At 38.6% G+C, this 23,070-nt stretch overlaps 13 protein-coding genes across 13 annotated transcripts; 8 read left to right on the forward strand and 5 right to left on the reverse strand.

The window, feature by feature from the left end:
* Nucleotides 1–2,297: 2,297 nt before the first annotated feature.
* SEC53 (phosphomannomutase SEC53) lies at nucleotides 2,298–3,062 on the forward strand (the record flags this gene model as incomplete). Its single annotated transcript, XM_453316.1, has 1 exon — nucleotides 2,298–3,062. The coding sequence occupies one exon, from the start codon at nucleotides 2,298–2,300 to the stop codon at nucleotides 3,060–3,062; it is 765 nt and encodes a 254-aa protein (XP_453316.1).
* Nucleotides 3,063–3,277: 215 nt separating this feature from the next.
* Nucleotides 3,278–3,916, reverse strand: FMP32 (Fmp32p; the record flags this gene model as incomplete). The annotated part of the gene is made up of 1 exon (XM_453317.1): nucleotides 3,278–3,916. One exon carries the CDS (start codon nucleotides 3,914–3,916, stop codon nucleotides 3,278–3,280), a length of 639 nt encoding a protein of 212 aa, XP_453317.1.
* A 425-nt stretch (nucleotides 3,917–4,341) lies between these two features.
* Nucleotides 4,342–6,183, forward strand: FMP25 (Fmp25p; the record flags this gene model as incomplete). The annotated part of the gene is made up of 1 exon (XM_453318.1): nucleotides 4,342–6,183. One exon carries the CDS (start codon nucleotides 4,342–4,344, stop codon nucleotides 6,181–6,183), a length of 1,842 nt encoding a protein of 613 aa, XP_453318.1.
* A 186-nt stretch (nucleotides 6,184–6,369) lies between these two features.
* BOS1 (Bos1p) lies at nucleotides 6,370–7,231 on the reverse strand (the record flags this gene model as incomplete). The annotated part of the gene is made up of 2 exons (XM_453319.1): nucleotides 6,370–7,113; nucleotides 7,229–7,231. The coding sequence occupies 2 exons, from the start codon at nucleotides 7,229–7,231 to the stop codon at nucleotides 6,370–6,372; spliced, it is 747 nt and encodes a 248-aa protein (XP_453319.1).
* Nucleotides 7,232–7,937: 706 nt separating this feature from the next.
* On the forward strand, nucleotides 7,938–8,741 carry SIC1 (cyclin-dependent protein serine/threonine kinase inhibiting protein SIC1; the record flags this gene model as incomplete). The annotated part of the gene is made up of 1 exon (XM_453320.1): nucleotides 7,938–8,741. One exon carries the CDS (start codon nucleotides 7,938–7,940, stop codon nucleotides 8,739–8,741), a length of 804 nt encoding a protein of 267 aa, XP_453320.1.
* Nucleotides 8,742–8,999: 258 nt separating this feature from the next.
* Nucleotides 9,000–11,063, reverse strand: RGD2 (GTPase-activating protein RGD2; the record flags this gene model as incomplete). The annotated part of the gene is made up of 1 exon (XM_453321.1): nucleotides 9,000–11,063. One exon carries the CDS (start codon nucleotides 11,061–11,063, stop codon nucleotides 9,000–9,002), a length of 2,064 nt encoding a protein of 687 aa, XP_453321.1.
* A 267-nt stretch (nucleotides 11,064–11,330) lies between these two features.
* On the forward strand, nucleotides 11,331–11,729 carry KLLA0_D05841g (SelT/SelW/SelH family protein; the record flags this gene model as incomplete). The annotated part of the gene is made up of 1 exon (XM_453322.1): nucleotides 11,331–11,729. One exon carries the CDS (start codon nucleotides 11,331–11,333, stop codon nucleotides 11,727–11,729), a length of 399 nt encoding a protein of 132 aa, XP_453322.1.
* A 367-nt stretch (nucleotides 11,730–12,096) lies between these two features.
* KLLA0_D05863g (uncharacterized protein) lies at nucleotides 12,097–13,410 on the forward strand (the record flags this gene model as incomplete). The annotated part of the gene is made up of 1 exon (XM_453323.1): nucleotides 12,097–13,410. The coding sequence occupies one exon, from the start codon at nucleotides 12,097–12,099 to the stop codon at nucleotides 13,408–13,410; it is 1,314 nt and encodes a 437-aa protein (XP_453323.1).
* A 90-nt stretch (nucleotides 13,411–13,500) lies between these two features.
* SWP82 (Swp82p) lies at nucleotides 13,501–15,033 on the reverse strand (the record flags this gene model as incomplete). Its single annotated transcript, XM_453324.1, has 1 exon — nucleotides 13,501–15,033. One exon carries the CDS (start codon nucleotides 15,031–15,033, stop codon nucleotides 13,501–13,503), a length of 1,533 nt encoding a protein of 510 aa, XP_453324.1.
* Nucleotides 15,034–15,416: 383 nt separating this feature from the next.
* KLLA0_D05907g (putative short-chain dehydrogenase/reductase) lies at nucleotides 15,417–16,298 on the reverse strand (the record flags this gene model as incomplete). The annotated part of the gene is made up of 1 exon (XM_453325.1): nucleotides 15,417–16,298. The coding sequence occupies one exon, from the start codon at nucleotides 16,296–16,298 to the stop codon at nucleotides 15,417–15,419; it is 882 nt and encodes a 293-aa protein (XP_453325.1).
* An 847-nt stretch (nucleotides 16,299–17,145) lies between these two features.
* Nucleotides 17,146–18,375, forward strand: PEP4 (proteinase A; the record flags this gene model as incomplete). The annotated part of the gene is made up of 1 exon (XM_453326.1): nucleotides 17,146–18,375. The coding sequence occupies one exon, from the start codon at nucleotides 17,146–17,148 to the stop codon at nucleotides 18,373–18,375; it is 1,230 nt and encodes a 409-aa protein (XP_453326.1).
* Nucleotides 18,376–19,303: 928 nt separating this feature from the next.
* Nucleotides 19,304–21,310, forward strand: KIP2 (Kip2p; the record flags this gene model as incomplete). The annotated part of the gene is made up of 1 exon (XM_453327.1): nucleotides 19,304–21,310. One exon carries the CDS (start codon nucleotides 19,304–19,306, stop codon nucleotides 21,308–21,310), a length of 2,007 nt encoding a protein of 668 aa, XP_453327.1.
* An 891-nt stretch (nucleotides 21,311–22,201) lies between these two features.
* Nucleotides 22,202–23,047, forward strand: PRM4 (pheromone-regulated protein PRM4; the record flags this gene model as incomplete). Its single annotated transcript, XM_453328.1, has 1 exon — nucleotides 22,202–23,047. The coding sequence occupies one exon, from the start codon at nucleotides 22,202–22,204 to the stop codon at nucleotides 23,045–23,047; it is 846 nt and encodes a 281-aa protein (XP_453328.1).
* Between the last annotated feature and the right edge of the window lie 23 nt (nucleotides 23,048–23,070).

The raw sequence follows: 23,070 nt of genomic DNA on the forward strand, positions 1-23,070 counted from the left end.
TCTGGAATTGGCCCCTGCAAAACCCCGACAGCGAACCATAATCAAGAATCTTGACTTTAAGTCTTTCTTCATGTTGTTTAATAACTTGTTGCTCAATTGATCTAGAACTGGGCTCGGTGACTAGCTTACTATGAACGACATTCAATGAATGATTAACACAGCTTAAATGAAGTAAGCGATCTGGGCACTGTGATGTCAAACCCAGACATGCATTTTTTACAGAACTAGCGTTATCTGCTGCAGATGAAATTATCATTTTATTGAGGCCTGGATAATGCTGGATGACTTGCTCGAGTTGATCTTTGATGGCAGCTGAAGAATGGTTCACAGTTTCAGGCATACCAATTACGAAACTTCTTTGCTTTTTTTGGTATTTATCCCAAATCACAATAACAACACCAATAAAAGACCTTAACCTTGTGTCTGACCAATGATCTAAAACTAATGAAGCAAAATGAATATTCGATAACTCTTTCATTCGAGTAATACATTTGTGCTCGAATTCTTGCTTATGATTTATTACCAGCGGTGTTGAAAAAACTGTATTGCCTTTCTTAAACTCCCTCGAAAGCAGGGTTTCGATATCGGCGACATTGCCATCAAGCAATTTTTTCATATTGTTAGAGTTACAAGCAGGATGTTTTGAGTGAGGTTCTAATTCTTTCAGCTTTTTGGAAACTTCTATAACTGCCCTGTCATCAGCGAAGCACATCGGTTGATTCGTAGAATTCATCATGAACCAAATGTAATCATTTGGGGACATCTTCTTCAGATTTGGATTGTGGGACAATGTTTCCGTGTTGACATGCTCGGGATCCTCCCAGTGACAGGGTCCGACATATACTTGATCCGGATTACAACCAACGGGGCACCTATAGTATTTTGATCCTGATTGAGAGAGGTGCTTTTTCAATATTCTTACTGTGTTACCATTTTGATGCTTTTCCACTTTTAACACCATGGAGCATAGCATACATCTGTACAGATTATTATCTGCATTCTCCTTGAAATAGCTCCAAACGGCTTGGACAGTACCTTTGTATGGTCTTGATTTGCAATGCAACCACTGCATTCCATTTACGCTACCCTTGTAGACTTTGACATTGGATAGGTTCCCAACCAACAAATCACGATCAAATGATTGTGGATGGCTGCAGCTACGGTTCACGTTTTCGAAATCTTCTTCATCCAGATACAATGACATGGCCTTGTCATGATCAATTTTTTGTAATTTTGTAGGTCTATCGCTAATGCTCTCTTTACCACAGTTATCTGCAACTTCTGAGACCGGACTTAGCATTTGTCCAGAGTCATATACTCTCTTCTTTGAAGGTGTCAAATTATGTAAACTCGATGATATCATTTATTCTGGCAGCGTCACAGACTTAGTATTGAAAAAACCCTGTAAAATACAACAATTGATCGATAGGCTTGAGGTCTGAATCGATTACTCTATAAGTGTATTAATCGAATACATGATTGATCCGTTACTAGGTTGCCGATGAGCGTCTACTTTATATTCTTTTCATCCAACGAACCTCAAAAAGTGACACTGTCGCAAGACGCGAAATGAAGTGACAGTAAGTAAAACTTTACAGGTATGAGAAGTCCATAAATCTTTAGACAACGAATATCATGAACAAGATCAAGAACAGTACCTTGGCAGCGGCAGGCCTGTCGATTCTTATTTTTTTTCTGCCGTTAGTCCCATGTTTCTGATAATGAGGTTATGCACTTTTGGCGAGCCTAGTTTGAATAAAACCAAGTAAAATCGAAGTAGTGATGGCGTAACCATGAAAAAAAAAGAGTCAATCGTGGACTATTGATCCACAGGTAACCAATCGGTCAACGAAACTGCTCGACTAAGTACCATTTCCATTCCCCATTTGGCAATTTGATTACTCTGAGCTCGCGGAATTACTGAAAACTCCATGAGCCGTTACCAACTACCACTTCATCATCCGAACTGGCACATACATATAGATAATCACGCCTATATTGCATTGCAGTACATTGTCAAGATCCTTTGGCCGTTCTCTTCGTTTTCTTTACGTGATTTTTTTCACGTTTCTACATTCTTTACACGTAGTTCTAAATGAAAAATTGATGAAAAAAACCATTTCGTGGCATTTTATATTTAACACAGTTGACATCTAAAGAAACAAGAAAGCCAAATATTTCTTCCCACATCCTTTCATTGAAGTATCCTCTTCAAGTAACCATCTGTGATTAAACTTAATAGCTCCGTTTTACAGAGGTAAGATACAATATCTCCATCGATAAAAATAGATCAAGAAATGAGTGTTTCAGAGTTTTCGCATAAGGAACAGCCAACCACTTTGGTTTTGTTTGATGTTGATGGTACTTTGACTCCAGCCAGATTGACCGTCTCAGACGAGGTTAGAGACATCTTGAAGAGATTGAGAGAAAAAGTTGTTATTGGTTTCGTTGGTGGTAGTGATTTATCCAAACAGTTGGAACAGTTGGGATCTGATGTTTTGGATCAATTCGACTATGCCTTCTCTGAAAACGGGTTGACCGCTTACAGATTGGGTAAGGAACTAGCTTCTCAATCCTTTATCGAATGGATCGGTGAGGAAGAATACAACAAGTTGGCCAAATTCATCTTGCAATACTTGGCTTCCATCGATTTGCCAAAGAGAAGAGGTACTTTCTTGGAATTCAGAAACGGTATGATTAACGTTTCACCAATTGGTAGAAACGCTTCTACTGCTGAAAGAAACGAATTTGAACAATTTGATAAGGAACACCAAGTCAGAGCTAAGTTCGTCGAAGCTCTAAAGAAGGAATTCGCTCATTTGTCCTTGACCTTCTCAATCGGTGGTCAAATTTCATTTGACGTTTTCCCAACCGGTTGGGATAAGACTTACTGTTTGAGACACGTCGAAGCCGACGGTTTCAAAGAAATCCACTTCTTCGGTGACAAGACTTACAAGGGTGGTAACGACTATGAAATCTACGTCGACGACAGAACTATCGGTCACTCTGTAGAATCTCCTGCTGACACTGTCAGAATCTTAAAGGAATTGTTTGATCTATGAATAATGGTTTCTACGACTTTGTAGTATCGTGTATCAATTAGAGATCATTTGTACCTATTCCTGTCGGGCTTTGCCCCATAATTAAAGTTAAATTAAATACCGAAGTTACTTTTGAAAGCTAACACGTCTTTCCATGGCAACATACCTATGATTGCAGCCTTGTATTATGATACGCATGTATATACATCCACTGAAAGAAAACAATGGACAAAGGTTCAAGTTAGAAGCCTGACATACGCCAAGACAAGTGCAAATGTACCAGTGCATACACCTATTAGCCATTGCATGACTTGCGTCTTCACAGAATCAATTTGCATCTTCATGTTCGTCACTTCTTGATCAATTCTGGTATCGATTTCTTTAATCTGCATATCATGGTGACTACTTTCCTCCCTTATACGACCTTTCTCCAAGGACAAATCCAATTTAAAACCGGCATTGGCCTTCGTGATTTCTTCTCTGAGCTTATTTCTCATCGTTTCCAGATCTTTACGTATCCTTTCGTGTTCATTCTGTAAATTATGGATTTCACTACGGTCCGCTGTAAGCAATTGTTCCCTAAGTTTTGAAAAGTCAACCCTTTGTTGGTAGGTAAGTTTGGTAAGCTTTTCTCTTGAAGCAAGATCTTGTGACACATGTGCCACCCCACCTCGTAACGCATCAATCATTATATTCACTATCACATTAGATTGCTCCTCAGAGAACTTACCTTCATCCATTAAACGCTGCCTGAAATGGTTCGTATCCCTAATGTGCACAGTCTCCATATCATTGTAAAGGATACGAGATGTATGAAGGGTCCGTAATCCTAAAAACCCACGAGGATAAGATGGGAAAGCGAAAGATCTTATCATTGATATCTTTTTCAGTTGTTAAACAAATTTAGAAGACCCCAGTTATTGACAAGATATCGGAGATTTATCGGATATGGAATAACAACAATGTAAAACTTGAAATCGTACTGTTTAGGTATTCAGAAGGAGTTAGCCCCGAAACCAGTGGAATTTAACGTTAGTTGTTTCACCTTTGAGATTGCCATTGAATTTCTATACATATATATATTACATGTTGTTGGAAATAGCCATGTAAAGAGTAAAACAGACGAAACCTTTGAAATTAATGCTAATGAAACTAAAAAAAAAGCCAAAATGAGCTGTCAAATGCTTGATGAGGAAGCGAAGAAATATAGAAAGATTTATTTATAAACAGTGTGCTATATAACGGTGAAGGCGTACCAGTTTGTTAAGGTGTTTCTTGGAAACTGCAAAGTGTTAAAGAGATGTTCCGCCCAATAGTTCGTTGCGGTGCGAATCAAGCTACAAAGATCAGCTATTCTCGGTGTGGTCATCAATTTGTTAATGGGTTCCATTCATCTGCTGTGACACTACTAGGGAAGGAACCTAAGTATGACGATGCAGAAATTATGGCTGAACGCTTGAACAATGCGAATTATGTCGGTAAACGTGTTAAGACAGACTACCAATGGAAGGACAAGTCAGAGGCGCAATCTGAAAAAGAGTACTTTGATAGGATGGAAAAGTTAGCTAAATTGTATGCTGTTCTTCAAGGTCTCCTATTTGTTGGTGGTGTCAGCGCTATTGGTACCGCATATATGATGTGGCCTCAAATCAAGAATTGGTGGATTACTGAAGACATTCATGTAAGTGACGATGTGATTGAAAAATTAAAGGAAAAAAAAGAGCGTAGGAAACTGACCGATATACCTGTAGTTCCAGCTGACTCGGCTGATAGTTCAGTTGTGGGGTTGTATTATTGGGGACAAAGATTGGGAACTGATTCCAAAAAAGCCGTCACCAAGTTCCCATTGAGAGTTCCATTTTTCGATGGTATGAAACTAAGAGATGTTTGCTTAACTGATGATGGAAGTTACGGAAACCTAGCCGTAGACAAGGACGGAAATCTATTTGAGTGGGATAATAGTAAATGTAATTTACTGTTGAAAGATCAAAACTTGGTACAAATCAAAGTTTCGAACGATGTCGCTTATGGTTTGAATAAAAAAGGTGAAGTGCTAGTCATTCCTTTAAAGGATAAGAGCTTATTTTCAGATAAAATTAGTTGGTCAAGGTCACTGTTGCTTCCTTGGAAAACGTACTGCCGTTACTCTTGGAAGCTAGACACAAGATCTGCGTTCCGTTACTCTGGTGAAAAAAAAGTGATCCAATTTGACGTTGGTTCAAACCATTTGGTTCTTCTTTCGAATAAAGGGAAAGCTTATACATGCGCGACTGGTACTAAACACGTTGAAAATGAAAGATCTAAAGGACAATTCGGTATCCCAACGTTCTCGCAATTTGATCCATACCCCGAATTGAATAGGGTATACGAAATCGAACTATTAAATACCGGTATTGCTGGTGATCATGTCACATCCAGATCAATTTCCAAAATCGCATGTGGAGACTATCACACCCTTGCTTGTGACTCAGTCGGGGAACTTTATTCTTTTGGTCTAAATACTTATGGCCAACTCGGCCAAAGCATTAGCTACGATATGGAATATGTACCGTTCCCAAAGAAGGTTAGCAGCTTTAGCGGACACTTTGAGAAACATGATTTCTTGAAGTGTGTCGAAATTAATTGTTCTGGAAACACGTCCTTTGTTAGTATACTTCCACAGGATGTTCATAGATATTTCAAAAACAAGGACTTTGCAATTGATATTGACAATGACAAGGATAACATCACTTATTTTGCCTTTGGTAATGGTATCCAAGGGCAATTAGGTAATGGTCATTTCAAGCATTCGCAATCTACTCCTACTCGAATGAAGGTGATAAACGATCTCAAGGATAATACCGTAAATTCTGATAAGCGCATCTTGATCAGAGATTGGTATTGTGGAGAGCAGCATGCTTTTGTAAGATTAAAGAATGGTGAGATTATGTGCTGGGGTTATAATGAAAATGGCCAACTTGGTAATGGGAAGAAGATCAAATGGGACAAACCAGCTTACATTCCTAGATTGTTAGAACCAGGTGAAAGGTTCAACGGCAAGAACCTAGACATATTGTACGACGAAAATAATAAACTAGTTATTTCAGACGAACAGAGTCTAAGAGCTGGTAAGGAAGCATCTTGTTTATTCTGGAAGGCATAGCGAGTGACTCTCATTAGACCTGATTTTTAAAATCTTGTAAATACATCCTCTTCTCAGTATACGTTACTACGTTTTCATGAGAACATATTACGTCTTTATTTTTATAATGGTGGTAGTTACAAAGAAAGTCTATATTTATTAATATATCTCCGAGTTACTTTGATAAATCTTTATTACAAACATTGATCAGCCGAACCATTTTAGGACGAAATAAATTCCTAAGATTAACAATAGGAGACCAATGTAAAAAATGAGTTTGTCCTTGAACAACCTCTTATTAATCTTTTCGATTGTTTCATTTGATACTCCGAGTACGTGTAGAGATTTTGTCATCTGAGACTGCAATCTCTGAAGGACCCTGTTCTGTTCCATGATATCTTCCAAAGATTCCTGTCCCATCTGTAATATTCTGTCCAAGTGCGCGTTGCCTCTCTCAAAGATCGAGTTCTCTTTCCTCAATCCTTCATATAGTGGTAAACCAGCCGCCGAATTGATAGTCATTCTTTCACTGTTCTGATCTAAGGCGCCTATTCCGAAAGATGTTTGCGGAGGAGCATTGATGTTCCTTTTATTCATCACGGTCTCTTCCACCATTGATGCTTGCTGGTTGAACAACTGATCTCTCGCATTAATTTCTGAGTATTTTTGCTTCAATTCGGTAAATTTCTCTTTTGCATCTTCGTAATCCTGTGTTAAGGTCTGAAGTCTCGTCTCATACTTTAGTTTAGTTTCGTCGTTGTCATCTGAACTATTTATTTGATATTGCTTGTATTGTTCCTTGTACTGATGAAGCGTTTTCTCGAAAGAAACAAGGGTTGTGGCGATCGCCCCTTGCAAAGAGATCGGCGCTGTTACGAGCTCTTTCTCAAATTTACCCAAGTCTTTATTTAGAAGACTTCGCTGCTTGATGGCATGATTATACAACGCGTTCTAGTGATATCGTGGGAAACAATAATTAAGGTAAGTTAGTAAATAAGTAACACATACGCGACGCGTGTCTATAAATGTAGAAATACAATTAGAGCAGCGCTCCAGCGAAACATACCATCTTAGCCCTGTTGTGATCGCAAAAATTCTTGATCGCTAATGAAGATCCAAAAGATTCAAGAAAGGAATACTCTTGAGAAATACAGGAAAATGCTGAGTCAAACGTTGAGCGTCAATCGTCAATTCTGATCGATCTGAATTATCCCAATGCGTATGAATGTTCCATAAACTTTCTTAGTTTCCAGTGGTTCCACTGCTCACAGACGCAATCCTTGTTTAGAAGTTATTTACTGCTACTCAAGTATGACTGCTAAATTGTTGCTGGTTCAATATTATTAGTGGTTCACATTAAAAAAAAAATTAAAGATGCTGGTTTTGAGTCTCACATATATCTATATATAAAGATAGTTTAACAGCGAACCATATCCAGCATAGAGCGGTTGCATACGCACCTAAGTAATCGAATCAGAGTCTCTTCATATCAAATTCCTTCTTGACGATAGTGAGGTTACTGGAAACTGGTTTCAACCTACTCTGCTTTTTGCTTCATTATAAGTTGCCAGATTTTCAGTCCGTTTTGTTTTAGACAGAAAAAGGGATATCATCGGTATAGTATACATTCTATACCATCTTTGCTACTTTTCATTTAGATCTCATCAACACACCGATACATCTGAAAACAATATCAATAGCTTTCAATTGGTAATACTAGAGTTTATCCTCTTTTTTTTTTGCATTCTACGCATTACACTCTTATTTCCATAATAATGACCCCAGCTACCCCTCCAAGTTCTAGGAATAAGAGATCAAATAAGACAGATTTGCTGCTCGCAACTCCAGAGCGAGCCGCGGAATCTGATTCCTCTGGCATGGTTACTCCGGGGACAGTTAGAGTAAAGGATAGATTGCAGCCACCTACTAGACCCATGAATTTAACAAGTCCATGCCCGGCATTAAAGACACCTGAATATACCCCACATAAGAACAAACATACGAAACGCAGGATAGAGTTTGACCAGGAGAAGTTACAACCTGTCAGTAGGGTCTTGTTCGGATCGGATTTCCAAGTAGAAGAAACTTCAAACAACAGGACTTTGCTACCACCAAAGAGAACCGGTATAATGGAGTCTTTCAAAGGCGTTCAAAGTTATAATATCAATGATGAGTATGCTGTCAATAACAAATTCAAACTTGCTAAACAAGAGCCAGGAACTCCAAGTGACAAGATCACCACCTTTGAACTTGCTAGAAAATGGCATAACGAGTCTGGTCTGAATACATCGCAATCAGAAAACGAAGAAGAAAATATTCATATTGAACAACAACCTACGGCAGTCAACCAACATAGTAATTTAGAGAATCCATTTCTTTCGAATAATATTGCTGATGAAAAACTGCGAAAAGAACGTAAAGAGAAGATGCTACTTGAGGACCCTGATTTGGAAGATACAATCACTTATGTGAATAAAGGAGGGAAGGTCGTTTCTAAAAGACATTTGACTGACGATGAGAAACAAAGGTTTAAACCTACGAGACTCTTTGCTGAAGAAATAGATAGGCATGATGGGTAGGTAAGACACATGAATAAAACGGGTTTTTATTTTTTATTTTTAACTATAGCTAACGGTACCGACACAATTCATAAGGAAAGAAGGGTATGGAATTCCCCTGTAACACTACATAACAAAAACTGCTAAAACATCATATTTATAAATACAATACTTACGATAATTTTCGTAGAATATTTCAGTGAAATAAGATTGTCGTTTTTGATCGTCGCAGAGTGTTAATTCTATGTAAAAGTCATATATATTAACAAAAACCCTTCATCAACCCCTGGATGATGGATTTGATCCTTTTCTCTTGAGTTCTTTGAAGATTTTCTTTCTATGCCTCAACAAATCTTCAAATACTTTGTATCCAAGTTCATTAGCTGTTGGCAGAATTGGATGTATTAGGCAATTTGCAAACTCTTGGCTAATGGCATCCCGTAAATTTTCTGCAAGTTCTTGACTTTCTTCAGATTTATTCATTCTAATGATTTCAATTAGTCTCTCGAAATGGGTTGTGATCACATCTAAGGTCACCATATTGGATTTTGATAATGTGGATAATGCAGTGGTAAGACCACGGACCCTTTGGTTTTCGGTTTCTTCTTTTATGTCTGATGGTGGATATTCTCGATATAGAACTTTGAGAATGTCATACGCATCCTCTGTTATAAGCGATTTTGGTAATTCGAGCAAATAAATTTTGAATACGCTAGCTACTGTTGATGGTTCAACCTTTTTAGATCGTAATATTTCGATGATTTCAGACTCTTCTTTGAATGGCTTGATTAAAAGTTGCCTTAGTTGATGAACTTCGTGAAGTTTAACAGGCTTTGTCCATACAATAGCTCTCTTATAATCATTTTCCATTTCAGGGTATGCTTGGTCCATATATAGTAAGATTGCAGAGAGAATCAATGGCACTAGTCTATTGTCACTTCTACATCTTGTTTCTAAATCGATACCAAAGGTTTGATAACTACCTGGGTTATAGTAGTTGTTGTACGGAATGACGCGAGGTTGAAAGAAACCAACTCTGTTTTCTTCAATGGTTTTCAATAAGTCAGCTGCGGGGTCAATCAATGCCTCACTGTCGGTCAGTTTTTCAATAGTTAACTTCATTGAAGAAATTGTATTTCCGATTGCCGCACAAAAGTCTAGAGTTACTTTGCGTATTGCCATTAATCTATCTGATTCACACTTCTCCATGAATGTATAATGATCTACAATCAACTCTTCAAACGAACACCGTAACGAATCCAATTTTTTGCATTCTTTCATATACTTGGAATCAGAAACCTCCACGTCTCTTACAAATTTGTATAACTTCTTTTCGTTATCGGAGAAGTTTGGTTGATGAATTGATGAGTAAGTAGCCTCATTCCCAGCGGTCATCTTTTGGAAATAGTTCACTATCCCACTTTCAGCTTCATTGAGGGAATCATCGTTTGCATCTGTGGTGGATAGGTTGCAAAACTTATAAGCGTACGGTTTCCACTGATATTGAAATTTTTTCGAGTTGGCGAAAGTTGTACCAACACCGTTGCAGTATTTGATAAAACCATGGTTCAATAAATCCTGACCAAACAACTCTGCATGATCAATGTCCTTTAGAGACATGTGTGTCATCAAAAAAGCAACGATTTCACTACCACTGTTGGTGTTTTCGATGGTAAAAGAGATGAAGGGAACTTTATATTGATGCTTTGGTAGCTTTGTCAATAAAAGTTTCAAAGTTTCCTTTATACCCTTATAATCGTAGTCAATACCACCAAACACACCAAATTTCTGGTATTCCTTTTCTTGCAACACCTTGGCTTCATGTTCTCTCTGCAGATCTAGAGATTTCATAGCGTCAGATAATTCATCTTCATTGAATGTAGATCTTTTAAAATCCTCGAGTAGTCTACATTTGTTCAAATAGGTCTGCTCCAGTTTCTCAACAAACCCTTTTGACTTAAGGAATGATCTCGCATTTGTTTTCAATATCTTTTCTGAATATTGTACTCGTTGTTTATGTTCTTGTCTCCACTTTGTAAAGGGACCCAAAACGGTCATCTCAATGGTAGAGGCGATCTTCAAATGATGGTTACCTTCCTCCACCATTTGCCCAATCATACCCGCTAGTGACGAGTTACATGTAGAGTCTAATGCATCGAACTCATCAACACCTTTGTTGATATTGCACAAGTGTCTTCCAAACTCAACTTCATACTGCATTCTTGAAGCGAAAAGCTGGATAAAAAGGTCATTTTGATCACAACCTTTATGCAACTTCCCAAAGAGCGCTTCAATCCCACTTATAAAATCCGGAGACCAAAAGCTCTCCGCAAATGATGGCATTGGTATCGGTCGAGGTTGCTGGATGGACCTTTCATCTTCTTTTACTATGTTGTCATCTACGTTTTTAAAGGTTTCATAAGTCTTGAATTTAACGGTTTAAAATTAGATTATCGATTCCTCAAACTGGAACTGTTAAATTTGGAGAATGTAAATACATACACTCATACATAGCACCAAAATTTGAAGTAACATCATATGTTGAGGCAATTTCATTGACAGATAGTTGGTGAATAACTCAAGGTATCTATTTTATTACTTTTCAAACAGATGCCATTCCCCAAAGTTTCAATTGTATTCTGCACTAAATGTAAATGGAATCTCCGGAGTGCATGGTACGTCCAAGAACTTCTACAAACGTTTGGATCTGAATTGAAAGAGATTTCATTGATTCCAGGCGAACCAGGCGAATTCAAAGTTCTTGGATACCAAACGGAAGGTTCTCAACCGATAGTAATTTGGGACAGAGTCGTGGACGATGGATTTCCTGACAGTAAATATTTAAAACAACGGGTAAAGGCTCTTATTTTCAATGATGAAGTGGCCATAGGGGCCCATATCGACAGGAAATCAAAATCTTCCTCGGCTAAAGAAACTCTAGTATCGGAAAAGATCAATCAATGCTCCACAGATGATCAAAATACGTCATGCAAAGATTGTGAGACATAAATAAATGTTACAAGAACTGAAAATCTACCTTTATAACGAATAACTGTAATTCATAACTATATAAATAACTAATACAGGATCACAAGTACATTTTTAGGCGGCTTGAAACGTTGCAGTGGTAAGCTCATGTAATTCTTTGTGTTAATACTAAGTCTTGTCATATTCCTTTTCTTGATATGAAACCCGAATTTTGAATCGAATCAATTATGGAAGAAAATAAGTTTATTGACGTTCTTTTAACAAACGAGAAGGAACCTACAACCCTTGTTGAACAAGTATTGTGAATTGGATATTGCTCTTGTTATTCTATTGTAGAGTGAATTCAATCTTAATAGTGTAGGGCAGCACACATCGTTTGAAACAAAAGATGTTTGTCCACTGGTTGGCTGTATTGTTCGCATACATTACCGTTGCAAATGCAGCTGCAATTGCAGAAGCGGAATTACATGAAAGTGCCGTGTCTGATAACGATATACTAGATGCCAGTCATTCTTTACCTGATTTGGTTCACATGAATGCCGTGCCTTCAGATTGGAAGACCAGCGGAGGTTTGGTTTTGGAGGAAGGGAGACTTCGTTTAACACCAAGTGCATCCAGTCAAAGTTCGATTTGGCACAAGACTGATTATCAAATTAAGGACTCCTTCACCATAGAATGGACTTTCAGAAGTGTTGATTTTATAGGGAAATCTGAAGGTGGGTTGTCCTTCTGGTTAGTGGAGGGTAAAAGTGCAGGAGGAACTTCTTTATTCGGTGGACCAGAGGCGTTTGATGGGCTTCAAATTTTGGTGGATTCCAATGGGCCCGTGGGTAGTTCTGTTCGTGGTATCTTGAACGACGGGTCTAAGAAATTGACTGAAAAAAATGTGTACGATCATTCTTTTGCCTATTGTTTGTTAGCCTATCAGGATACTACTATTCCAACCACTATCAGATTGAGTTATGATAGGAAGAACAATAACCTATTGAAACTTCAAGTCGATAATAGGGTGTGTTTCCAAACCAGACAAATTCAATTCCCACAAAATGCGAAAATGAAGATGGGTATCACTGCAAAGAATGATGCTAACAAGGAATCATTTGAAGTCCTGAAGGTACATACTCATAACGGTCTTACTAAAGAAGTTACAATTCCAAATGTTAACCCTATGGAACAGCCTAGATTGGTAACAAAGATTATCAACAAGGATACTGGTAAAGAAGACGTTGTAGAAACAGATTTCATGAAAATGAAGGGTTTAGCAAATAAGGTGGACAACTACGAACTTTACAAGAAATTGGATAAGATTGAGGGCAAGATATTAGCCAATGACATCAGCGTGATAAACGGTAAATTAATTGGCATCTTGGAAAATCAAGCAGCGCACTTGAGAAAGCTAGAATATCTATCAACTACTTTAGAAGTTATTGTGGCTTCAATGGGTAAAGAAGGTGAAGTAAATACAGAATCCTTCAAGGACCTCTTTGTTATGAATGATAAGTTGGAGCAATTACTTCAGGATCAAGCAAAGATTAGAGAGGCCACCAAACAAAGCATGGAAAATGCTGGAAATGGCGTTTCAGTTGACGAAATCGTCAAGAGACTCTTAATGTGGATTTTGCCTCTAATACTAATCGTTTTAGTTATGGCATACTACACTTTCAAAATTCGTCAAGACATTGTTAAAGTTAAATTGTTATAATGAATTATCCTCTATATATATCTGCAGCTTTATTGCATAGCTTTCTACTAGCAGTATTTAGTTCGATATAGATGAAGTTGCATTATTATTCTAAGGTTTTTCAACATAAGGTGGCCTAAACCCTGACACATTGGAGTATCCCAAAAAATTTGGATTCGGTACTCGCTTAACGGTACGCTTTTCATCTACATTCTTCGTTTCGTTTGGCACAATGCTCACATCAACATGGTTCAAAACTTGCTGTAGATATTGCTCTTTGTAATACGAAAGTTGATCCTCCGTAAGGCCAACAGGTGCACCGGCCTTATACTGCCAAAATTTAGTCCAACGGGTGTTTCTTAACTTTCGGACATGGCCAAGAGCTGTATTCAAATGAACAACATCATGGGATCGTTCTAAATCTTTTATTTGGTTTGGCGTCAATAGTTTTAACCTTGCAGGAAGTCTCGCCTTATTATATATCGGTAACCCTCCAGCACTGAAAGTTGTAGGTAACTCATCATTTGTTGTAACTGGTAGCTGCGTAAATTTCCATCCAGGAATTTGAGCCAACACATCTGTCTCCTCCGGGGGAACATAGTTAGCTTTACGTCCTCTACCAAAGTTATGAGATTCTACCGGGTGGGTGTGCGTTCCAATCGGGGAATCTAGAACATTGTGTTGTTGAGCAGCGGCGAAGGAATTCTTATAGTGGTATTTTGGAATTTTGTAAATAGTACTCAACTCGATTGCTCCATGTATAGTTTGACCCGATATGATTGCAGTTTGCTCACCATGAGCAATATTACTTAAGAACTCTTTACGTGCTTCTAAAGGCGGTAGTTCCGTAATGGTTGAAAACGGGTCTTCGAATTGCGGTTGTGATGTGGACATAACGCCCGCTTGTGCTTGCTTCGATTCAGGAAGCTCAGGTGGACCTAAAGAATGTGCTGTTCTAGTCCTTGGATCGATCGAACATACCATGTCGAGAAGTTTTTGAGAGAGTGCGTATACTCTGTGCTGCGCTTGGAAGCCCTGTTCTTTGGATAGTTGTTCCCAGTAATCATCTATCACTCTTGATCCGGATGCTAGTATAGCAGCTCCAAAGACAAGAAAAGCAGATCTAGCTGTGATATATGTTGCAGCAGTAGCACCTTCAGGTAAAAGTTTATACTGGGTCAAAAATTCGATAATATCATGTTTTGCATTAATTGGGTAAAGGTCTGGATGCTGAGCCAAAAACTCTTGTTGTTCCACATCTAGATTCAAGACTCTAATCAAATCCCGTACTAAGACGTACAAATTTTCCGAATTATTGTTTTCCGCACATGGATAAGTGAAAGTAGGAAACAAGTAATGCCTTTCTCCATGTAACCGTCCTTGTTTATCAACCTTCGTTTCCCCATTTTGATCACCCTTTCCCAAAACATAAGAGTCATTGTTGTCTGATAACCTTTCCTTAATGGTGAACGAAGGTAGTACAAGTTGCTTTGTTGGTGGCTTGTCAAGTCTGCCGGAGAGTAATTCAGGGTTATTGAGTATTGATAATGTGGTTTTCAAAATAAAAAGCTCATGGTTCTTTATGACATATTCTGGCACCGGATTCACCTGAGCAGTGACAGATGAGTTAGTACTGGAGTCCATTTTTCCAGCATGTGAAGATAAACAAATAAACGTATCCTGTTCAACAGCCAGAAAGGTCTCGTGGTGTTCCAAATATAATTAGGATGGATGAAAGTGTCGCAGCTTATACCGTCTATTGAATTCTTTCACGATGTACTTTGAAAGATATGCATATGTTTACGTTTATGTTAATGACAGGCATTCGATAGTTAGATTACATGTTGAAAAGACCCAATTTCAAAACAATGGAAAATACATAAAGATACTGATCACGTGATGACCAGCAACTGACACAGCAAATACCCGACAGTTAGGTTACATACAAACTAACGTATCTAAAATATAGGAATAAAACGGGATTCTTAGATAATAGTGCCGGTGGCTTCAGATGTTGGTAGTGTCATTCATTGAGCCAACTTAAGATTTGCAAGAAGTTCTTCTGAGGCCTTGATATAATTCCTGGCGTAATCATCAGTAAAATCTTTTGATGGAAGGATCGGGTTAGCATTCTTGTCAAACATGGCGCCTGAATGAGTTTCCAATTCTGGGGCAACTAGCAAGGGGCCTAACTTTTCAGCGTATTGCTCTGCAGTCTGATTTGTCATACCTATGAACCATTCTACCACTCTTGACTTCCAAGTGTCTTTACCAAGGTAATTATCTCTAATATTTGTCCTGATGAGCCCCGGATTCAACCCATAAAAATTGACAGTAGCAAACCTATTCTTAAAGTCCAAAACTAGAGCTTCATTACCGGCTACTGTTTTCATATGTGTGGAAATAGCTCCGTAAGATTCTTCTGAATTCAAATCTCTATAATCTCCCATATAGTTATCACCGGGGAAACCCATTACAAATACGCGAGGTTTTTTCTCACCATGTTCCTTCAATCTGGGTACCAAATGATTCATCATCACTAGTCGGCTGATATAACTGACGGCCAAATCTTCTTCTAGACCTTCGCTAGTCTCACGTCTCGCTGGAGGAGCCAAAACTCCCGTAGTGAAGATAAGAAGATCCAACTTTTCAGCAGGTAACAATTCCGCAACTCTGGATGCCTCTGACACCAAACCTAGGTCAGCCTGGATAAATTCAATACCTTCAACATTTTCGTCTCTGAACGTTCTACCAACAACGATGACTTTAGCACCCTTTTGTGCCAACACTCTTGCCAACTCACGGCCAATACCGCCCGTTCCTCCTACGATAGCAACATATTTATTATCTAAATTGAGTTCAATCAATTTTTGAGCCTTCGTATATACAATATCAGGATTGGTCTTCATGGTTGTTTGATGTAAGATTAGTCCGATGCAATTACAATAGATAGTTCCCCCTTGACTCTTGGTAATATTACTGTGCAAGCTGCATATCTGCAATCAACGTTGCACTAAGCTACCTTAAATAGTATCTATATATGATTTCTTCGACTTATTAGTTACGGCGGTGATCTTTTATCGACAATATGTCTGACTAATGACATTGCGATTCGTCCTGAAGATTGTGAACTGGTTTGGCTGTCAACCATCACCCCTATGAGGGGCCGGCCCCTTGAAAAACCGCCTCCATCACGTGACTGAAAGATCTCATGTAAAACTATCTTGAACCACCAATCACCGCGTATTGCATTGGTCCTACGGAGAGTTTGCTTCAAAGTAATCTCGTTCAAACTTCGTTTCCCAGATGACTGTATTCATCAACATTTGACAACACTGCGCAGCGACTGAATGTCTTGCTTGGTTAACCTGGCTCTACAGTCAGCGACAATTCCATTTTCAACAGTATGCTCAGAAGGGTGCACACAAATTGCACTGAAACAAAGTAAAGTTAGAAACATAAATAAAAAATATAAATATCAAATATAAATACGGTAAAAAGAAGGGGCGATTAATTTTGCCGTTTATGCAATAACCTTGTTTTAAGGGTATCAATGTCTGAATAATGTCATCGATAATAGAAGTGTTGACATAACTATATTAAAGACAGGGTAGACGGTCAGATATATAGTAGTGTCAGTATTTTGAACGGAGAGGAACTTGATTAAATCTATTATACAGTTTCCCCCAAAATTTTTCTGAAATTGTGCCGCTAACTGTTCATTAAACGGTGCTTTCTTACAACAAAAAAATAAGCATGCATTTGAATTTCCAATCTCTTTTGCCTCTAGCTTCATTGTTATTGGCTTCTTTTGATGTTGCTGAAGCCAAGATTCATAAGGCCAAAATTCAAAAACATAAATTGGAAGACCAATTGAAGGATGTTCCATTTGCCGAACATGTGGCTCAACTAGGTGAAAAGTACTTAAATAGCTTCCAAAGAGCTTACCCTCAAGAATCTTTCTCTAAGGATAACGTTGATGTTTTCGTTGCCCCAGAAGGGTCTCACAGTGTCCCATTGACCAATTACTTGAATGCTCAGTATTTCACAGAAATTACTTTGGGTTCGCCACCACAGTCTTTTAAGGTTATCTTAGACACTGGTTCATCAAACTTGTGGGTTCCAAGTGCAGAATGTGGTTCTTTGGCATGTTTCTTGCACACCAAATATGACCATGAGGCTTCTAGCACTTACAAAGCTAATGGTTCCGAGTTTGCTATCCAATATGGTTCTGGTTCCCTTGAAGGATATGTGTCTCGTGATTTGTTGACCATTGGGGATTTAGTGATACCTGACCAGGATTTCGCTGAAGCTACCAGCGAACCAGGTTTGGCATTTGCCTTTGGTAAATTCGATGGTATTTTGGGGTTGGCTTACGACTCCATCTCTGTTAACAGAATCGTTCCACCAGTGTACAACGCTATCAAAAACAAACTTTTGGATGACCCAGTGTTTGCCTTTTACTTGGGTGATTCTGACAAGTCTGAAGATGGCGGTGAAGCTTCCTTCGGTGGTATCGATGAGGAGAAGTACACCGGTGAAATCACTTGGTTGCCTGTTCGTCGTAAGGCTTACTGGGAAGTCAAGTTTGAAGGTATCGGTTTGGGTGAAGAATATGCTACTTTAGAAGGTCATGGTGCTGCTATCGACACCGGTACCTCTTTGATTGCTTTGCCAAGCGGTTTGGCTGAAATTTTGAACGCTGAAATCGGTGCAAAGAAGGGCTGGTCTGGTCAATACTCCGTTGATTGTGAATCTAGAGATAGTCTACCAGACTTAACTTTGAATTTCAACGGTTACAACTTCACTATTACCGCATACGATTACACTTTGGAAGTCTCTGGGTCTTGTATCTCTGCATTCACTCCAATGGACTTCCCAGAACCAGTTGGTCCCTTGGCCATTATTGGTGATGCCTTCCTACGTAAATACTACTCCATTTATGATATTGGTCATGATGCAGTTGGTTTGGCCAAGGCTGCCTAATTGTTAAAAAAGCGATCGAATTGTAACCTTTTGAATTGGAGTTCAGCTTCTATTAACTCGACAACTCTAAAAAAATAATTAAATAAGACGGTTAACTTACTGCTATATTAATTGAATGTCAGTTTCACAAATCGAATTAGCTAACAAAGTATAACAACACTTGGTGACAAATAAACCTTAAAATACCTAAAAGAATTCTTTCCTATTTCATCATAAAACAATTGTGTTCCTTCCTCTAAATATATAGACGATGGACATTATTCAATTGGCTTTGGCTTTGGCTACCTATAAATGATTCATAAAATGTCGATAAATTGCCTTTATCAGAATCTCTTTTTCATTTCTCTCCCAAAATTCAAGTATCGATTTTAGTTACATTTTTTTTTATGTTACTTTCACAAGGTCTGTTAAAAGTAGTGAATATTTCTATAGTAGAATAGGCCTACCAAAAAATTCATATATATTTTTTCATTTTATTTGGAGCACATGCCACTCTCAACTTCTCTGATCTGTCAGGCGCCTCTTGATCCGTTCTTGATTTTGTTAACGTTGGTGTCGAGATGTGTGTGAATTGCCAACTCTCCTTGATGAAGATAGTTCTCAATTATAACTCAAATAGGTAATTTGTCAACATAATAGACATATTTCGATATCTAAAAAAAATGATAGTAAGATGAGACACAAGGTCAAACACTAATCATTAACAGTAGTCTGACATTTATCTATTTGCCCATACATCTGTCCCTGCATAATATATATGGCCTTGCTTCACATTATCTTCACTGGATCAGCTTCATACTCAAAATTTTCGTACTGTTATTATTTGTGATTAAACAATCATATTAGGACACAATATTGGATTACGCAAGGATTTGCATTGCAACGAAAATATAGCAGAGTAACACACCCTTGAGATAGCCAATCGATCATGATTACCAAACCAGTGGCACTTCCACTCCATACATCATCGTACAATTCACCCAAAAGATTGATGAGACCTCCCAGCACACCAAATCTAAGAACTTCATCAACAGTAAGGCCAAGATCAACTTCCTCGTCATCTTCGAGTCAATGTTCTTCACCAGCAAGAAGTTCTTCTACGAAGGCCGCTTCTCCAATTCGTGGCGGGAGAAGTTCATACCAGGGTACCATTTCGGTAGGGGTAAGAATCAAGCCTACTCATGGAAAACAAGATTCTTGGCACGTAAATAACAACTCCATTATTCATGAAGAGTTTGGGGAATTTAACTTCGACCATGTTTTCAGTCCGGAGATGAATAACGATCGAGTATATGAGACTATGGCATTGCCTATGATAGATAAATTATTCGAGGGATTTAATTGTACAATTTTCGCTTATGGTATGACTGGTTCAGGTAAGACATATACCATGAGTGGATCCAAATCAGGTCCTGGTATAATACCCATGTGCGTTGACACTATTTTCGATCGTATCAATGTGGGATTACCTCGCAAAAAGTTTACTGTCAGAGTATCCTATTTGGAAATTTACAACGAGAGAATATTTGATCTATTGAATTTACCACAGGGCAAAACTTTAAATAGCAATATTATGGTGCCCAGTTCGACATTGACTAATGATCTTAAGCTTCGAGATGACTTGAAATACGGGGTTAAAGTTGTTGGTTTAGTTGAGAGAAATGTTAGCAGTAATAAAGAGTTAATGAAGTGCATATCGATTGGAGATCATAACCGTAAGACTGGAGAGACTGATTTTAATACAAGATCCTCTAGATCTCACGCTGTGGTCCTTATCCGTGTATTCTGCACCGATGAAATAACTGGCGAGCAAGTGATGAGTACATTATCTCTGTGTGATTTAGCTGGGTCCGAAAGAGCTACGGGGCAACAAGAAAGAAGGAAAGAGGGAGCTTACATCAACAAATCGTTATTAGCTCTTGGAACAGTGATATCTAAATTGAGTATGGAAAGTTCGGGCCTTTCTACAAATGTAGGCCATATTCCATACAGAGATTCCAAGTTAACAAGAATATTACAACCTGCACTAAGCGGGGACTCGTTAGTCGCTACCATATGTACTGTGGATACAAGGCCCGAGACAAGTACGGAATCTATCAATACGATACGGTTCGCCAGCAGGGCAAAAAACATCAGTTTGGCTGTAAAGCGTAACGAAGCCGACAGCAACGTAAGCAAGAGCCAATTAATCCAAACATTGCGGAAACAAGTACGAGAACAGCAAATAACCATCGACAATTTGACCAGGGGGAAAGGTTTCATTGGATCCGGAATAAGTTCAGATACATCACTACTAAGGGAGAACGAGCTTCTAAAGATGAAGGTAGAACATTATGAAAGACTGGAAACGTTAGAACCTAGTATCTTGAAAGATACCGAATTAGTGGAAATCATTGACATGCTCCCACAGGATATTGGTGTGATGTTAGAGACAAAATTGGTCAACATGGACTCTCAATTACAAGAGTCGAAGAGGTATATATCACAGCTAGAGAGTGCAAGGACTCGAGATGCTTCTGCCACTGCAGCCACTGCAGAGTTGCTGTCCAATGTATCAGATATCGATTTGACACAAGTGTTACATGAACAAGAGCAAGAATTGATGCAGTTGCATCAATCTCTTGAAAGGAAGGATAAAATGATAGAAGCGTTGAAGAGCGCGAAGAGACTAAGACAACAACTTGCAGAGTACACGGGAGAAGCTGTGTCTGCTACTGACTCCGACATTGAGATTGGAACCGCAACTGCTGCTAACGTTCTCAAACCGATATCGCCGAATGCCAGCGATTTGAACAGACAAGAAAGACCAATTACGATTGGAAGCGGTACAAGTATCACAACTACCAGCGACAGCAGCGGTACTGGCAGTGATTACCTAAAACCCGTACCGAAGTACTCCATTGCATCAGATGTATTTCCGAAATCAGTTCTATAGGGTGTCTAACAGCAGAAACACCCGATTTCACATCAAAGAAGGTCGAGCATTCTGCTGAAGCTCGAATGTATGCACCTTGCAACGCTTCGAGGGTCTCAAAAACACGCTCTTAGAAAAACTAGCACTGAGGAAAATCAAAAAGAAATTTTATATCCAATTTCACCCGGCAACAAAACTAGATAGGAAAGAACTTATGAGTAACAACATCTTCTAAAGACAAAAAATACGAACCTACAGAATCAGTAAGCAACGGTTAATAAGTAACACATAGACACAGAAACACACCTGCTTCTGTTTTTGTAATCTTCCTTTCTCCCATTTTATCTTCCCTCGAGGTCTCCCAGTCCGGACTGCGAAACTTCCCTAATTTTTTCATTTTTACGCTTTTTGATTTACGTGATTTTCTCGTGGAACATGTCTTATTCCTTACTCCCTGTACCTCAATTGGGATTTCCGACTCTTGCCTGATCCCCAATAACAGTCGGGGATATTATTCGGGCTGTGTCCTGCGCATGTTTTAGTGTTTTTTATCAGCAATTTGGTGTATTATTTCGATTTTCCTTTGATTTTCCAAAAGGAACCACCAATAAATCGAGGAATGAAACTAGATACGTTAGTTCTGTGCGAACCTTTCTGTGACTTTTTTCATAACTTCTCTCGCTTTACAAAACAAGGCTTCGAGAAATAAAGTTGGGGTAACCAAGTTTTTCTGAAGAAAGTACCAAAGGAAAGCATAATCACATTTATAAACACACACATATATATATATGTAGGTATGTCTATATAGTTACATTTATAAAGGTATCCCAACCTTTCTCTTGTTGCATGTGGTTAGGTATATGTTTTTATGCGTAGTGCAACGCGAAAATTGACAATAAATCATTGTGAAATATGGGTCTCAGATCCGGTAAGACAAGTAAGAAGGGCAATAGATTAGTGGTAACCTCGCTTGTGTTGTTTAGTGTCGTTTTGCTTATCCTGTACAGTGTCGGTAGCGATGAGTCGTTTATGAATTACAAGCAGTTTTCGCTTGGAACTTTGCAGATTGGTGCCGAAGATGATTCTGATGTAAGTGCACTACCAAGTATTGATGGTAGCATTAGTAGCATTAGTAGTGGAATCAACTATGCTTCTACGAATATTGCTGCAGATTCTATTGTGGAGGAGAAACTTGTGATCAACGAAGCTGAAGGTACTAAGCGGATGGAACTACGTAAACACAAGGTCCTGTCACCTAAGATGACGGCTCCTCTGGAATCCGAAGTAGCACCGGTAATAGTTGAACACGGCGGATCCAGTGGAACTGGTGGAATCACTGTTAGTAATGAGCGGTTCAGTCCAAGCTTAGGATTTCAGCAGATCTTGAATACTTCGCCAGTGATTCTTTTCATAAAATCTTCTGAGAAAAACTCTGTGGATTTGAAGAATGTTTTGACGTTAGAGTACACTTTTTCTCCAGAGATTATTGTTGTTGACTTGGACAAACATCAATTTGGTGACTCTATGCAAGAATATATCCAGTTGAATAGGCTAGCAACTTATAAATCAAACTATGGAGAATCTTCGAAATCTCCTGATGTCCCATATTTATTCATTAATGGCGTTTCCTTAATCAACAAATCTTTGAAAGACGATATATTGAACAAGCATGCAGACGGGTCCCTTCTATCAAAGCTTAGACACGTTGCTGATAGTAAGGTATCTATTTCAAAGGTGGATATCCCATCCAACTCTTGAGTTCCTTGCATTTTTGGTGGTTA

The sequence above is a fragment of the Kluyveromyces lactis genome (genome assembly GCF_000002515.2).
Source record: "Kluyveromyces lactis strain NRRL Y-1140 chromosome D complete sequence".
NCBI classification, from domain to species: Eukaryota; Fungi; Ascomycota; class Saccharomycetes; order Saccharomycetales; family Saccharomycetaceae; genus Kluyveromyces; species Kluyveromyces lactis.